This window comes from Taudactylus pleione, unplaced genomic scaffold (assembly GCF_031769625.1).
Source record: "Taudactylus pleione unplaced genomic scaffold, aTauple2 ptg000483l, whole genome shotgun sequence".
Lineage (NCBI taxonomy): Eukaryota > Metazoa > Chordata > Amphibia > Anura > Myobatrachidae > Taudactylus > Taudactylus pleione.
Window position 1 is genome coordinate 2,477,169 of NW_028284885.1, and position 16,144 is coordinate 2,493,312.

Consider the following 16,144-nt stretch of genomic DNA (forward strand, 5'->3'; position numbering starts at 1 on the left):
CCTCAGCCCGACTCCCGATCACAGGTTGGGATTTCGATCCCCACTGGAACTTGGGGTATCAGAGATTCCCGCTTAGTCAGTGACCACCTGTCACTGACTCCGCCCACTGCGCCTTGGGCGTGTAACGATGCTGCCACCACCAAACTCTACCATCAGCGTTTGGAACAGCTTCTTGGGTACACTCAGGCTTCTACCTCTGGCACCTGGAACCGAGTCTGCTGCGTATGCGTCAACCAGCTGCGGTAACACTTCCTGTTTTGGTGTCGGCTGTTCTCGCCTGATCCCTCGCAATGAACCAGGCTCTGCACGGTAGCTGGCAGAGGGCTTGAGCTTTGGAGACGCTTGGCTCAACCCAGAACAGTAGGAGAACTGCATAGCGTTTGACGCAATTCTGTTGGTCGCAGGATTCAAATGCAATAGTAGTCAGGCAAGGTGTTTATTGCTCAAAGTCTTAAAAACTCGTCCTTCAGATTGAAGGGGAATATCGGCATACAGAAATCTTAACTGCAGTTCTTCTCCACAAAGGATATACAAAGATCAAAGATGTACAATTTTACCAGGCACGCAGCCTTCTTTTATGCCTCTCCAATACACATTACCATAGGGGGTAAGTCCACCCTGTGGTTTCCAACCAATAATTTTAAGTGCATGTGCTGGCCACATGCACGTTTAACATTGTCCCCTATGGACAGGGGGGAGTGGTCACTCCCCTATGCCTGAGCCTACCTGGTGTTTTAGTCGCCACCCAGGAGCCGGCTCTTCTATGGCCGGGAGAGCTTTCCCTCCAAAACAGACTTCCAGGAAACTGCTAAGGGACCAAGCCTGCCACCTCTACCTGAATCTGCGCTCCAGAGGTGGGCGAGCAGAGACCCCAGGCAGGGTTTCCTGGCCACGGAAGGGAAGCTCTTTTGGTGCTCCCTGAAACAGCTGGCTGCCTTAGCCAGCTTTCCCTCTACCTTCTCATGCCACTTCCATGCATGAGGCCTTAGAGGAGATCATTTAAAATTCCTCTAGGAGAGAGGCTGGGGGACCCAGCAGCCCACAGAGAGCTCCAGATCCTCCTGGACCTCCACAGCTCCATGGCAAGTGCATTTTACCTTCAAGGCAAACATTTAAAATACATTTACGCCATTTTACCATATGTATATATATTTATCCATATAGCCTCTGCGCCTGTGCACAGCATCAGGCTTGACCCACAGCAGCACTGAAGCCCAGGACCTGCTTTCCTGGCTCAGTGCCGCACATACATTTTGAATACATTTTTATTTCACATTTATGTGTGTGTGTGTGTGTTTTTTATACACTGTGCCCAACGCTGAGCTTTACTAGCCGAGCTCCCATTCCCCAGCATAGGGCTTTTAGCTCTGCAGTCTGGGCCCATGTCCTGGCTGCTGCAGCTGTACTTTTCTCCCAGCAGCGCTCAGCTGCTGTCCCCCTTCCAGTGCTGGGGGTACAGGGAGATGACTTTCCCTGCCCCCAACGTGCAGCCAATCTGCCTGAAAGTGTTGGGGCGTTGGGAGCTAATCTCCCTAGCTAGGACGGCGCACAGGGAGCGGGCTAGTCCTGTCCCCTCGTGTAGCTCTCAGCCCTTCAGTCCGGGTCACTTGTCCCGGCTGCAGCGGCGTCTGCCCCTCTGTCTCTGCACGGGGTATCAGGAGCCAGCGCTCCCGACCCCACGTGTGTGGCCACTCCGCGACGCACTGAGTCGGCTTCCCTGGTCTCCCAGTGTGCGGCCCCTCAGCCCTGCAGTAAGCAGCCAGCACAGAGGGAACAGCGGCGACCCTGTGGAGCCGGGAGCTAGGCTCCCGGCCCCCGGCATGGAGCCCTCACCCTGCCGCAGCCACCAGAGAGGGACCGGGCTGCGGCAACATTCAAAACCTCTTTTCCAACACTCTGTGCCTAGCGCCGCTAATACATTACAAGTATGGTGCCCAGCACCCTTTGTTCATTTAAAAATGGCGCTGCAGCAGGGGAGGGGTGTTAACCCCTTCAGTGCCGCGGCCACCGTTAAGCACGCAGGGCCGGCCTCCGGCCACATGTGGTAACTTTAATCATATGTACCGCAGCAGATAATCAGACGCCAACAAATGGCAAATCTGTATTTGTTGTTGTAACATCAGGTGAGACATATTTGCCATTTGTTGCCGTCTGATTATCTGCTGCGGTATAAGGATTATAGATACCATATGTGCTTAATGGCGGCTGCGGCACTGAAGGGGTTAACACCTCCGTGCTGCGGTATATGATTACAGACGCACCATACAACAATTGTACATTTTATTTTATTTTTTTCGTTTTTTGATTATTTCTTGACCAGTTTATTTTTATATGTACTGTATGTGTGATTTATTACTGATGTTCTTTTACACATGGGTATGGATTGAATCATTGTATAAATAAATGAAAAATAAAATGATGGCATAATTGAATATTTTTTACATAAACGAATGATTATAAGTTTACAGAAGTTTGTTGTGTATTGTGTGTTCCACAGCGCTGTTATTTTTTCTCTATTTGGAGGAAAGGAAGTGTTCTAGCCGGGGCGGCAATATGGCTCCAAGGCGAAGGTGGAGAGGAGAGACGTATGGTGTAAAGATGGGTTTACACTGGGTGGCATATCGTGAGCGCGTTACAGGGTGCGTAGCCCTGAGATGTCTGTGAACTGCATCGTTGGCATCGGCTGTGGTGTGTACGGGTGACCTGCTGATCGTCCGTACACGTGCTGCAGGGCCCTGGCATTCAGTGACCGCTCAACTGGCCGGGCAAATTAAAATGCCCTCCCATTTGTGACGTCGGGCCCAACACATTGGGTGGATGATTGGTAAGTGCATATGCACTTACCAGTCAGATTGGTCTGCCAAATGAGTACCCAGCATTAGTCTTCTAGGAATAGAAAGAGAGAGGGGGGGTGTACACGGGGAACTGCTGAAGGTGCGATTAGGAGATAAGTGGATGTCTTGCTAATGGTGCATACACATGGTCAGATAAAAAAAAAAATTGATATAAATTATATCGTTTGATCGTTCTTTAACCCCTCAAACGATGCTTGGGCACGGATTGTCGATAGCGACCGCGGGTTGTTACGCCGTTTGGCGGTTGGTGCATGTTGCTGGATGTTCAATATCGAACATGCAGACGATCAGACAATATCCTCTGACCGCTGTCTGTGCATCCCCTGTGTACGGGCCATTACACTTTGTGGGTCAGGACTATAGTGTGTATAAAGGATGAATCTCCATGGTTCAGTTATAAATACTGCTGTCCTCCGTGTGTGTGTGTGGCAGTGTTTGGCGTTGAGAGCAACACTAATCTGATCAGTAAATAACACACGGGTGCTTAGTAGTGCAGAGTGTTTTGTATAAAAGGGAGCTTCTAATACCTATTTAAAAGGACCCTTACTAACGCTGCTGCCGTAAATTGTACGCCTGTCGTGATTAACGGTTTCTCTAACTTTCTTTCAGCCATCAGACAAGAGCTGGGAAAATCCAACAGTGCATAGAGGAGCGCGGCGAGAATCTGCTCACATGCCCTAATTAGAAAGAACTCCTTTTTCTAAGCTGTTTTAAAGGCAGAAACTACACCCGGGGAACAGCATATAGAGACCTTTCAAAGACTTCACTTTGGATGTATACAAAACTATCTCCTGGTTTTCTGCATAATTTTTTTTTTTTTTTTTTTACTTTTTGCGCTTCGAGAGCGAAGGGGAAAATGGTCTTAAAAGTTTCTAAACACTTTTGCCGAAGTTACTTTATTTTCCTGTCCTATGAGCTTGCCGCGCATACACCAGGTACCAATCACTCGGATAAAACAAGCAGCAATCATTGCACATACTTCAAAATGTAATCAGCAAGCGGTCCGGCAGGTTGTAAAGTTGTGTGCTGCAAGTGTAACTCAGGTTTGTCTTCCTATAATATTTCATATTTCGAATTTAATAAGCTAAAACACACACAAATTGTAGAATGTATGATGTAGGGTTACGTCCTGGGCACTTGGTCATTGAGGTTCTAGGAGACGTGTAATCACAGCGCAATATTTGGGAGAAGTTTAGAAGTGTCCCACGTCAAGGGTTTTAATTTTATACATATTATTTTTTGATACTCTAACAAGAATGACTCTTAGCATTTTATTTTTATTTTTTTGTGGTTTCATTTAAGACGAGAAAACAAAACCACAAAACATAAATGCCTTCATAACTTGTTATAATGCTTTACCAAAACGAAAACTTTTTTTTTTTTTTTTACGAGAGATCTGCATTAAGTCAGCGGTATGTTTTTAAAGCTTTCCTTTATCGTGAATAAGGGAAAAATTCTGTCAGTCGCGTAACACATTGGAAGGACCGGGCCGCTTCGTTACGGAATCTATGACTGTCCTCCGTTTCCAATAAACGCTTCTCTCAAATCTTGCAGCCAAGGGTTCGAGCTTCCCGTTGGGCTTAGATGCCCTTGCAAACATAACAGTTGACCATCTTGTGACTTTTCTCTCCCTTTTGTGATCCACATCCCAAGCAAACGATTTGCTGTTTTGCAGGATTTTGGTGTTTTGTAAACATTTTATTATGGCATTTGATAACGGAGTGGGTTATGCTGCTGATTGGCATGTTAGAGGAAGGATTAGTATTTAAATAAAAGCGTGTGTGTTTGCACGATCACTAGACTATAAAAAAATAAATAATTCCAGCTTGATCTTCGACATCTAACTTTCGCTGGAAAAGTTCAAAGGCTTCCAGTTAAGAATGGCGCTGGTGAGTTACGTTGCAATGTAAAGTTCAGGAGGACGTGGTTGAAGATGAGTGCAATGCAAGCCTTGTTGATTGGAACCGTGCCATATGGAAATTATTCTCTGAGAACAAATTTCACTGCAGCTCAAAAGAAAGGAAAATGTGAAACCTACCCCTCAGTAAGTTCCAGCCGCCAAAGTGAAACGCGTCTACAAGAAGCTTTGACCATGGACAATTCATCACCTTTAATTCCTCCTCTTGTATTTGTCAAGGCCAGGACTCTTAATATATACAAACTGGAAAACAAATATACCAATATCACAATGTGCGAAGCAGCCTTTTATTTTCCTAAAAAACTCTTGTGCATGGTACGAAGTTAAAGGCATTGTTGACTAATGCAACAGGCTTATCCAGGACTGTCTCGCCCGAAACGCGCCGGGTCATAGTCATCTTTAATAACCTTTTACTTCTGTTACTGCAGACTTTTCGACTATTAGAATTCAGCCATGTATGTGATGCTCTCGTGTCATTTCTGTTGCTACGTAATAATCAAGACTAAGCCAACTCGTAATATGGCACACAACTACGAGCAGTCCAAAGTCAGACAGTCCATGGGTTGTGCTGCCCCTTCTCCTCCCCCTTCCCCCCGCGCGTATTGAATGAAACCAGTTTATGCACTATGCGTTTTTGTGCCTTGGTCTAAAATGAACATGATTTCAGTTCTAGAGTAATCAAATGTCTACATCTTGTATTCACATCTTGTCTCGCATATCAGTTTAATTTTGTTTTTTACAATCTCCCCACGCCCCTTCCCTCCCCCACATTGATTGATTTGGTTATTGGCCATTAGAGATTTCAGTGATTCAATATGGGGGCGGCTGTTAATGTTTAATGTCCAAACTGGGAAGTGCTGTAAAAGAACAAAACATTTCTAGGTGGGGGGGGGGGGTTTGGGGGTCGGGGGTCTAGTTTGTATTCAGATGGTCTTAAACCTAGGACAGTTTGAGACGACCTCTCCACTCCCATGATGGCTTTTAATTTTTATTTAATTTTTTTCGCAACACTGTGACCTAAGCTGTGATTTAAAATAACAGAGGGGCTGAAATATTAATATAAAAAAAAGAATCACGAGGGAACTGAATGTACAAATCACGTGCTGGTGCTGAAATCTCTACTCACACGTGTCCTGGTGAGACACTTGTCCCCCCACTCATTTTATCTGCGTCTCATTTAAATCCGGAGTCTGAACACTTAAACGAATGTCACAACTGTCCTTTTTGCTTTCCACTTTTAGTTTTTTGTTTTCGAAGTCATCTTTGCTATTTTTTACCATTTGTTGTTTTTTGTTTGTTCTGTTATAAATTTACTACATGCTAACTTTTTTTTTTTTTTTTCCTTTTTGTTTGAGCAAATTAAATAAAATTGCAATATACGTGTTGCCACTGTTGGTCTGATGAACGCTTCTAATCTTTGGACTGCTGTAAAAGGTTCCTGCCAGGTATATTGAATGTGATTTAAAAAAAACAAAAACTGAATGCCCTATATAGATATCTATATGGTATCTTCTCCTTTTGAGGTTTACAAATTGCTATTATTATTTTTCTAACTTTGAAGATACATTTTAACAGAATTGAATATGCTCCGATAATGTTAAGACTGTAATATGTATAAATGAAAACTGTATCTAAACACAGTCGTGTGTGCGCGCTTATCTTGAGTAGGTGGAATATAGGTGAAATGCCTGGTGGTTCCCCCATTGCAGGAGTGTTTTATAACAAACATTAGCACACGTGTAAATTTAGTAGACATGTTTTATGTTAAACACTGGTCCTGACGCTGCGTATACCGTAAGGTCATTTACAGAGCTTGTGGTGTATGTTTTCGCATTGCGCATACAAAAACGGGCGATCTGCCCTTGCAACCGTAGGGTTGTAACTGGGCTGTTACTGGGTTTTCTTATGTAGGCCGTTCTCAGTGAGGGCATGTGGCTGAAATTGTCGGCCATGTAAAGTTTCCTAGTAAGCGTGAATAGAGCTAAATGTTTAGATAGGGGTTGAGCGGAACACACGATCTATACATCTCTACATACAGACAGATATATGCAGTTGTGTGTTAACAATTCTGGCTGGTTAGCGTACAATTCTGCGTCGCCCCCATACGCATGTGGCCTCAGTACAGAATGTGCCAAGGCCAGTGGACTCTGGATGGTGATTTATGAAAAGTCTTCTAACAAGTAGTTGTAGAAAAGTTGGTGCCATGTTTCTGATACAGTGTAATGGTGTACGTTCAGGAAGCCGGCGGACGCAATGCCGACCGACGGCTTCCCGACTGCTTAATCCCGGCGAGGGTTAAATGACAGGCGTCTAAATCTAGACGCCTGTCATTTTACCGTCGACGGGAGACCGGCGCCCGGCATCCCGATTGAAAGGGGGGGGGGGGATGGGTTTTAGGTACCCCCCAAGGGAGGTTAGGGGAAGGGTGGGGTTAGGGTTAGGCACCCCTGGGGGGAGGTTAGGGTTAGGCACCACCCCCTGGGGATAGGTTTAGGCGATGGGGAGGGGAGGTTAGGCTCCCTGAAGGAGGGTTAGGGGGTAGAATTAGGTTAGTTTATACTTACCTTTAGGACGATCAGGATTTCCCCCACTGTCGGCCTTCCGCTGTCGGAATGCAGTGTAATGAGCAAAAGCAAATAGCTGGCGTCTGAGGGCATCACCACATTTTCATAAATGTTCCTCATTCAGGTGTAGAAAGAGCAGCACAGGTGTACCGGCCCATCTGGGCCTCAGGGTGTAGCATAGCTGGGGCGGTGGACCCTCCGCTTTGCATCATTTGTCCCAGCAGATGTTGGGTTGGGACCTGCTGCCCTCCACTGTCCTGTTCCTCGAGCCAGTCCAGGGTGGTCCCTAGCCTTGTGGACCTGATTACTGTATGGCTGAAACACCTAGCCGTCCACGGGTGGTAACTTTGCTCCCATGACTGAGCGCACCCCGGCTGTTACAGCATTCAGATGTCCTGTGACATTGGAAGCCTTCATATAAGTTGAGGAATCTGCACAAGGAAATAGAATAACTATTTGGGAAGGGTCGGGCGTTCCTAATACACCGGCCACCCAATGTCTGTTTGGGTCCCTACTATGATATATAGGTGGATTCAGGAATGGATAAACCACCCCAAAAATGTGATTTTAATATACAAATTTTCTAAACCGCACAAGTGGGATCATTGCCCTTAGCAACCAATCATTTGAAACAAACACTACGCAGTTCAATTCAGCGTGATGAGAATACCGCCGGGATGGAGTTCCCGGAGCTATGTAATTGACCATGCTGTTAAGTCCCACTAGAGCCCTCCTGAGGTGCAAACAGAAATTCGTCTAAAGGTAACCGCCATCCCCCGCCTAATTGCAGGACAATTGAATAGCTCCGCTCAAAATGCTCTGAATTGAGTCACCCCCAGTGTTGGAAAAATATATATATATAATATATATATTTATATTACACACAAGTACATGCAGTCTGGCACTCCAAACAACAATAATCACAGCTGCACACTGTGCCTTCACAAAGGATTCATACCATAAGTGCGGCACTCGTCACATTGACCGAGCTCAGAGTGGTTTGTTAAGACGAGTGCCGCACTTATGAGAATATATACTAAATATATATATTATAAATTTTAATAAAACAGACAAATAATTTCCTTATACCAGGTGACCCGTAGAAGGACAGGTCTACATGGGGCAATTATTCAGCAGCCACACGCAGTAGGACCAGCAATCAATAGGTATTTATGAAGTTGTTTCCTCAACTGACATCTTTCCAGCATTGTCCACATCTGGAGATCTTTGTGCTCTGTCTCTTTAGTAGAAAAGTGGGAAACCAGCGTCTACAGCCAGGTGACCCCTCTGTTGTGTCCTATTGTAAAGAGCCTGGTTTTGTGGCGAGGATCCGGCTCGCTGTATATAGGCGCTTCCTGGTGCGAGGAGCATAAACAGTGCTCGGAATGGAATTGATAGAATAAGCCCCAGGCCCACAGTGCTTCTGACTGATCAGGGTGAACGCAGACCGGACCATTGAAAAAAATGCATGTCCCATTCATTATTCCAGGAAACGCGTGTGTGTGTTGTACAGCATGTCCTTCACAGGGGTAAATGATCGTTACTCCCAGTGCTATTTTGGGTAGCATGCATCCTTACAGTACTGGGAATCCAGGTAAGAAACAAAAACGTTGCAGTAATTGCTAATTATTCTGGTCTGTGAGATGGATTTCTGCAGAATAAGGACTCTTACAGGTACAATCACAATTCCATACTGAGGAACATTGGCCGGGTCTTGTGTTCCAGGTCTTTCCAACAAGGTCATTAAAAATAAATAAATTCTATCCCTGATACGTGGACTGCATCCAGCCCTTAAAGTCTGTCACCTGCTGCCAGTGTAGGGTGTTCCCAGCATTGTGACCTAGATCACTGTATAACTGCAAAGGCCATTCATTAACCCTTCATAGGTGCTTCATTTACTGCCATGACGTAGCATTTACGTGCCCTGTGACATCGCTCAGCTTGGGAAGAGTTGGCCGTTTATGGAGTTATTTCCACCAGTGACTGACCGGCTACGCTGGGTTTCCCTTCCCAACATAGCAAGGTAATGTCTGGAAATTCTTCATGCACCTCTCTGTGCAGAAACTGTATAGCCAGGTGCCCCTTCCATCGCTTCCTGGTCGAAGCAGCCCGTTGTGGTTTTTTTTTTTGGATGGGGGTCGGTCGGTCGGTATGCAATCGGGAAGCCGACTGCCTAAATACCTGCAGCCGGCTTCCCGACTGTCATATCCCGGCATGTAGACGCCCGGCATTTCACCGACGCCGGGAGACCGGCGTCCCTATTGTAGTGATGCCGGGTGCCGCGAGCAGACAGCCGCGAGGGGGGGGGGGGTAGGTTTAGGGCTCCCGGGGGGAACTTAGTGTTAGGCACCCCCCCGTGAGGGTTAGGCTAGGGGGAGGGAGGGTTAGGTACCCCGGGGGGGGGGACTTAGGGTTAGGCATTCCCCCGGGGGACTTAGGTGGGGTGGTTAGGGTTAGGCACTTGGGGGGGAGTTTAGGGTTAGGCACCCCTAAGGAGGGTTAGGGGGGTTAGGTTAGACAATACTTACCTATCCACGATAGGGATTTCCAGCGCTGTCGGGCTTCCGCTGCTCGGAACTCTGCTGATGTCGGGCTGCCGCTGCCGGGAATCAAACCACCGGCGGTATTTCATACCGATTCCGGTCGGTCCCCTTCCCTATATACCCAGCCACAGGCATTCAATTTTTTTTATTTGGTGCGCGTTAAGTATCCAGACGCACCGTTTTAACAGCGGGACTGTCTAGGCAATCAGTCCCAGACTTTTTTTTTCTTTTTTAATTAACCTTAGTTTTTTGAACTTCTGCATTAGCAGTATTAGGCGCCGAATACGACTCGTATACTGCAACTCCTTCTACCTCTGCCGATACCGAAAAGCCAGTACCACTATATGCCCTGGGGATTTTGGCGCAGCTCAGCGTGGCTTAGCTAGCGGCATCGCTAGGGTCCAGACTGCGATCGGATTCACAGAGATGGCTCCTCGTGGGGAATCATGCGTGAAGCAGTCCAGGCCTCTCATGCGTCCCCTGCACCGGAGGCCTGGACTGCTTCGCGCATGATTCCCCACGAGGAGCCTTCGGTGCAGGAGATGCATCGGAGACAGCTGCGGGTGAAGGTCCCGTTTAATGTGTCCTCACTAAGGTGGCCGGAGCCATATTGTCTGTCGCCGAGGAAGGGTAGACGCACTAGAATACACTAGAAGCGTCTACTACTATGAGGCCAGCATACCCGTGCCGTCAAAACCGCAGCTTAGGGGAGATAGGCGCTCCCACGGCCGCCCCTCCCCCAACCCAGACGCAACTTCCGGTTGTGGATTCCTGTGTCTGGTTTGCTACTTCCGACAACCTCGTGTGTGAGACGCTCACAGTCCACCTTGGGTGCGCTGCTGAAAGCTGTTGGTCTCATAGGTTAGGTCTGCCCCCTGTATACCTCTCCCTTGGGTCAGATATTGCACTCTATATCCTACCAATACCCCTGAGGGGCTGGTTAACATTTATGCATTGTATGTGACTGTGATGCTAGCTGCTGTATGTATACTGCCTTTTTGTTTTCAAAACTCAGATCTACAGTCAGGTCCATAAATATTGGGACATTGACTGAATTTTCATAATTTGGCCTCTATTCACTACCACAATGGCTTTGAAATGAAACAAACAAGATGTGCTTTAACTGCAGACTTTCAGATTTAATTTGAGGATAATTACATCCAAATCAGGTGAACGGTGTAGGAATTACAACGGTTTCTATATGTGCCTCCCACTTTTTAAGGGGCCAAAAGTAATGGGACAAACTAAACAATCCTAATTCTAACTTTCACTTTTTAATACTTTGTTGCAAATCCTTTGCAGGCAATTACAGCCTGAAGTCTGGAACACATAGACATCACCAGACGCTGGGTTTCATCCCTGGTGATTCTCTGCCAGGCCTCTACTGCAAATGTCTTCAGTTCCTGCTTGTTCTTGGGGCATTTTCCCTTCAGTTTTGTCTTCATCAAGTGAAATGCATGCTCAATCGAATTCAGGTCAGGGGATTGACTTGGCCATTGCATAACATTCCACTTTTTAGCCTTAAAAAACTCTTTGGTTGCTGCTTCGGGTCATTGTCCATCTGCACTGTGAAGCGCCGTCCAATGAGTTCTGAAGCATTTGACTGAATATGAGCATATAATATTGCCCGAAACACTTCAGAATTCATTCTGCTGCTTTTGTCAGCAGTCACATCATCAATAAATACAAGGGAACCAGTTCCATTGGCAGCCATACATGCCCACGCCATGACACTACCACCACCATGCTTCACTGATGGGGTGGTATGTTTTGGATCATGAGCAGTTCCTTTCCTTCTCCATACTCTTCTCTTCCCATCACTCTGGTACAAGTTGATCTTTGTCTCATCTGTCCATAGGATGTTGTTCCAGAACTGTAATGGCTTTTTTAGATGTTGTTTGTCAAACTCTAATCTGGTCTTCCTGTTTTTGAGGCTCACCAATGGTTTACATCTTGTGGTGAACCCTGTATATTCGCTCTTGTGAAGTCTTCTCTTGATTGTTGACTTTGACACATATACACCTACCTCCTGGAGAGTGTTCTTGATTTGGCCAACTGTTGTGAAGGGGTTTTTCTTCACCAGGGAAATAATTCTTCTGTCATCCACCACAGTTGTTTTCCGTGGTCTTCCGGGTCTTTTGGTGTTCCTGAGCTCTCCGGTGCATTGTTTCTTTTTAAGAATGTTCCAAACAGTTGATTTGGCCACACCTAATGTTTTTGCTATCTCTCTGATGGGTTTGTTTTGATTTTTCAGTCTAATGATGGCTTGCTTCACTGATAGTGACAGCTCTTTGGATCTCATTTTGAGAGTCGACTGCAACTGATTCCAAATGCAAATATCACACCTAGAATCAACTCCAGACCTTTTACCTGCTTAATTGATAATGAAATAACGAGGGAATAGCCCACACCTGTCCATGAAATAGCTTTTGAGTTGATAGTCCCATTACTTTTGGCCCCTTAAAAAGTGGGAGGCACATATAGAAACTGTTGTAATTCCTACACCGTTCACCTGATTTGGATGTAATTACCCTCAAATTAAATCTGAAAGTCTGCAGTTAAAGCACATCTTGTCTGTTTCATTTCAAACCATTGTGGTGGTGAATAGAGGCCAAAATATGAAAATTCTGTCAATGTCCCAATATTTATGCACCTGACTATCTATCACTGTGTTTCTCCTCATCCCTCTGAAGGTGTGTGGGGTTTTCATCCCTGCTGCAATGGATTCTGTCTCATCAGGATGGTCGGTATCATCGGATAAAGTCTCAGATAATCCGCATCTCGCCAGAGGTTTGGCTCTCCCTTGCTTGGTGGCTGCAGACAACTCATTTAGACAAGGGTCGCCCGTTATGGGTCCCAGAATGGGTACTCCTCACCACGAATGCAAGTCTGCGAGGATGGGGAGCAGTAACAGGTCATCACTCCTTTCTGGGAAGATGAACAGATCAGGAAAGTCACCTACAGATAAATGTTTTGGAGCTTTGTGCAGTGCACAGACCGCTCATTCTGGCACAGGACATACTCCGACAACACGACTGTGGTGGCCTATATCAATCATCAGGGAGGCACACGGTCCAGCAGTCATGAGGGAAGTGGGGAACATTCTGCAGTGGGCAGAATGCCATCTTCCAGCAATCTTGGCAATATTCATCCCAGGAGTCCTCAACTGGAAAGCGGACTTTCTAAGTCGTCAGGACATACACGCCTGAGAATCGACTCTTCATCCGGACGTTTTCCAACTCCTGGTTGACAGGTGGGGACTACCAGACGTAGACCTCATGACATCACGTCACAACCAGAAGGTCCCCAGGTACGGGTCAAGAACAAGGGACCCCTCAGCCGCCTTCGTGGACGCTCTGGCAGTGAGATGGAACTTCAGATTGGGATACCTTTTTCTTCCAATCTCCCTCCTCCAAAGGGTTGTCAGAAAGTTCAAGCAGGAGAGCGGCAAGATAATACTAATTGCTCCTGCCTGGCCCAGGAGACATGGGTTCACCGATCTGACATGTCTATCTATAGACAGTCCACTGCCTCTACAACTGGATTTACTAGTGCAGGGTCCCTGCTTATATCCGGATTTACCTTGGCTGGCTTTGATGTCATGGCCCTTGAGTCTTCTGTCTTAAGGCCAAAGGTTTCTCTTTCTGTGATTCAGACTATGCTTAGGGCAAGGAAGCTGGCTTCTGCCTGCATCTATCACAGGAATTGGCATTAATTTTTTTCTTTGGTGATCCCACAGAATATATGACCCTAAAGTTTTCAGTGACTCGAGTGCTTGCTCTTCTTCAGGTGGGTTTAGACTTAGGTCTTCGCCTGGCTACCCTGAGAGTTCAGGTTTCTGCATTGTCAGTATGGTTCCAGCACAGAATTGCTCCCCTGCCGGATGTTAGAACATTTTTGCAGGGGGTTCTCTGTCTGCAACCTCCATTTGTTCCTCCGGTGGCAATCTTTGGTTCTCAGGGCACTGCAAGCTTCTCCTCTTGAGCCCTGGGATAAGGTTGACCTTAGATGGTTGACAGTGAAGACTTTTTCTTCTCGCTATTTCCTCAGCTCGAGCAGAGTTTCTGATTTGGCAGCACTGTCATGTCGCTCTCCATATTTTATTTTTCTTCAAAATAGAGCGGTTCTTCGTACTAGAGCGGGTTACCTTCCAAAGGTAACCCATTTTCATATTAATGAAGAAATTGTAGTCCCGGCTGTTCAGTCTTCAGATCTTTCTAATGGTGAAGCTTCCTTGGATGTGGTTCGTGCCCTACGTATCTACGTGGATCGTACCAGCTCCATCAGGAAATCAGATGCGCTCTTTGTGCTATATGGGTTTTACAAACTAGGCTGGCCAGCAAACAAAGACTTTGGCTCGCTGGTTGCGTATGACTATTTCTCAGGTCTATACACACAGGCTGATCTCCCTGTCCCGAACAAGGTGACAGCACATTCTACTCGGTCTGTGGGACCATTGTGGGCGGTTAGACATGGCGCCTCGGCTGAACAGCTGTGCAAGGCGGACACTTGGTTTTTTTTGTCCATACCTTTATCAAATTTTATGCATTTGATACTTTTGCCTCCCGGGATGCTTCCTTTGGGCGGTGGATTCTCCTCTCTGCTCAGGAGCGTCCCCACCCTTAAGGAAGCTGCTTTAGGATGTCCCCAAGGTAGATCCTGTGGATCCTGAAGAAGAAAATCTGAGTTATAGTATAACATACCTCAGTTGACACTTTTTTTTTCGAGGTCCACAGGGCGCCCACTCTGATGCACCTGGCCTCAGTTGGGATCTATTCTTTGCTTTTTTGTATCACTGATTCCTCTTCGTGTTTTGAGAGTGTTTCTTCGGTACATTGTACTTCTCCACTTTTCCGTCGCTTGCCGTTAGGCTTGTTTACAACCTGAATGGCTGGGGGCGGGGTATAATAGGGAGGAGGACCTGTGCATGCTGGGAGCTTCAAAGCTGTTTGGTGCAATGGATCACTCCAATTATATACCCCAAGGTAGATCCTGTGGACCCTATAAACCTCGAAGAAAAAGTTAACTGAGGTATGTTATACCATAACTCTGATTTTAGCATGTACAGAGCTGCCTGCTCACTCTTTGACTGCGGAGCCTATTCCTCAAACGATAAATGCCCAGTAACCATGCGGCAACTCTGCATATTTAAGTTACCGGGCCATTCATCATCAGGAGTCAGATAGGACCCCCTTGGTATTCGGCAAACTCCGAACACTGAAAGTTTTCGGAGTTTGCTGCCGAGAACAAGCGCCATTTTCAGACGTTCTTGGATCCCCGCTCCTTCATATGGGAAAGAGTTCCGGGGTATACAATCGGGAATCCCGGCAGCCGGCTTCCCGACTGCTTTATCCTGCCATGGGATAAATGACCGGCGTCCTTATCTAGATGCCGCTCATTGCCCCGACGCCCGGAAGACAGGCGTGCCGTGGGATAAATGACCGGCGTCTATCTAGACGCCGCTCATTTCCCCGACGCCGGGATGGGAGTCAGGCGCCCGGCATCCCGATCGAGCGGACAGCCGCCTAGGCGGAGGGCTAGGTTTAGGGCACCCGGGGTGGACTTCGGGTTAGGCATCCCCCCCCGGGGGACTTTAGGGGTGCCTAACCCCCCCCCCTTCCCCGCTGCCTAAACCTAAGGAGGGTTAGGGGGGTTAGGTTAGTAAATACTTACCTTACCACGATCAGGATTTCCAGCGATGTCGGGCTTCCACTGCCGGGCTCTGCTGTTTTGTCAGGCTGTCGGGATTTGAACTCCCGGCCATGCGGGAGCCGGGATATCATGACGATTCCGTTCTGGGGATGCGAAGAGGGATCTTAGTGTATCTCGCTGCCGCATTACCTCCCTGGCGGTTTTGCGCATGCATGACCTGAGGTGTGACAGGGAGCAGGTAAGTAACGCAGCTACAGAAATAGTTGCCATACTAACCCCAGGGACAACTTTTCGGAGCAGCTGTCCCATCACCGGAGCAATGAATTGCTCCATTGTCATGCTTCCCCCGCTGCAAGTTGGATACCCCTCGCAGCGAGATCAATACTTCGTCATCAGAGGCCATACGGCCTTCCATGATGAATGGGCCCCTGTGTCTTAGTGCTCTTCCTTCACTGAGCGCATTGCCTCAGAGTCCTGACACAAATAGTCTGTCCCTCCTAGTGGGGAGGAGGAAGACAAGAGGCAAGAAAATATGACCCGGGCATTGGCCCCAGCCCCCATGACAGGAAACTGATACCCCCAACACCACCTCATCTGTATCAGAAACAGGAA

The 16,144-nt window shown here is 47.1% G+C and overlaps 1 protein-coding gene across 6 annotated transcripts in view; it reads left to right on the forward strand.

The window, feature by feature from the left end:
- Window positions 1–5,231, forward strand: part of ENAH (ENAH actin regulator) — an 88,813-nt gene extending 83,582 nt beyond the window's left edge. For all 6 annotated transcript variants that reach the window (XM_088449371.1, XM_088449372.1, XM_088449374.1 and 3 more), the window contains one exon: window positions 3,465–5,231. In XM_088449371.1, the coding sequence (XP_088305497.1) occupies window positions 3,465–3,502 (38 nt within the window). In that variant the 3' untranslated portion in view covers window positions 3,503–5,231. The remainder of the gene's footprint in view (window positions 1–3,464) is intronic.
- Window positions 5,232–16,144: the final 10,913 nt, after the last annotated feature.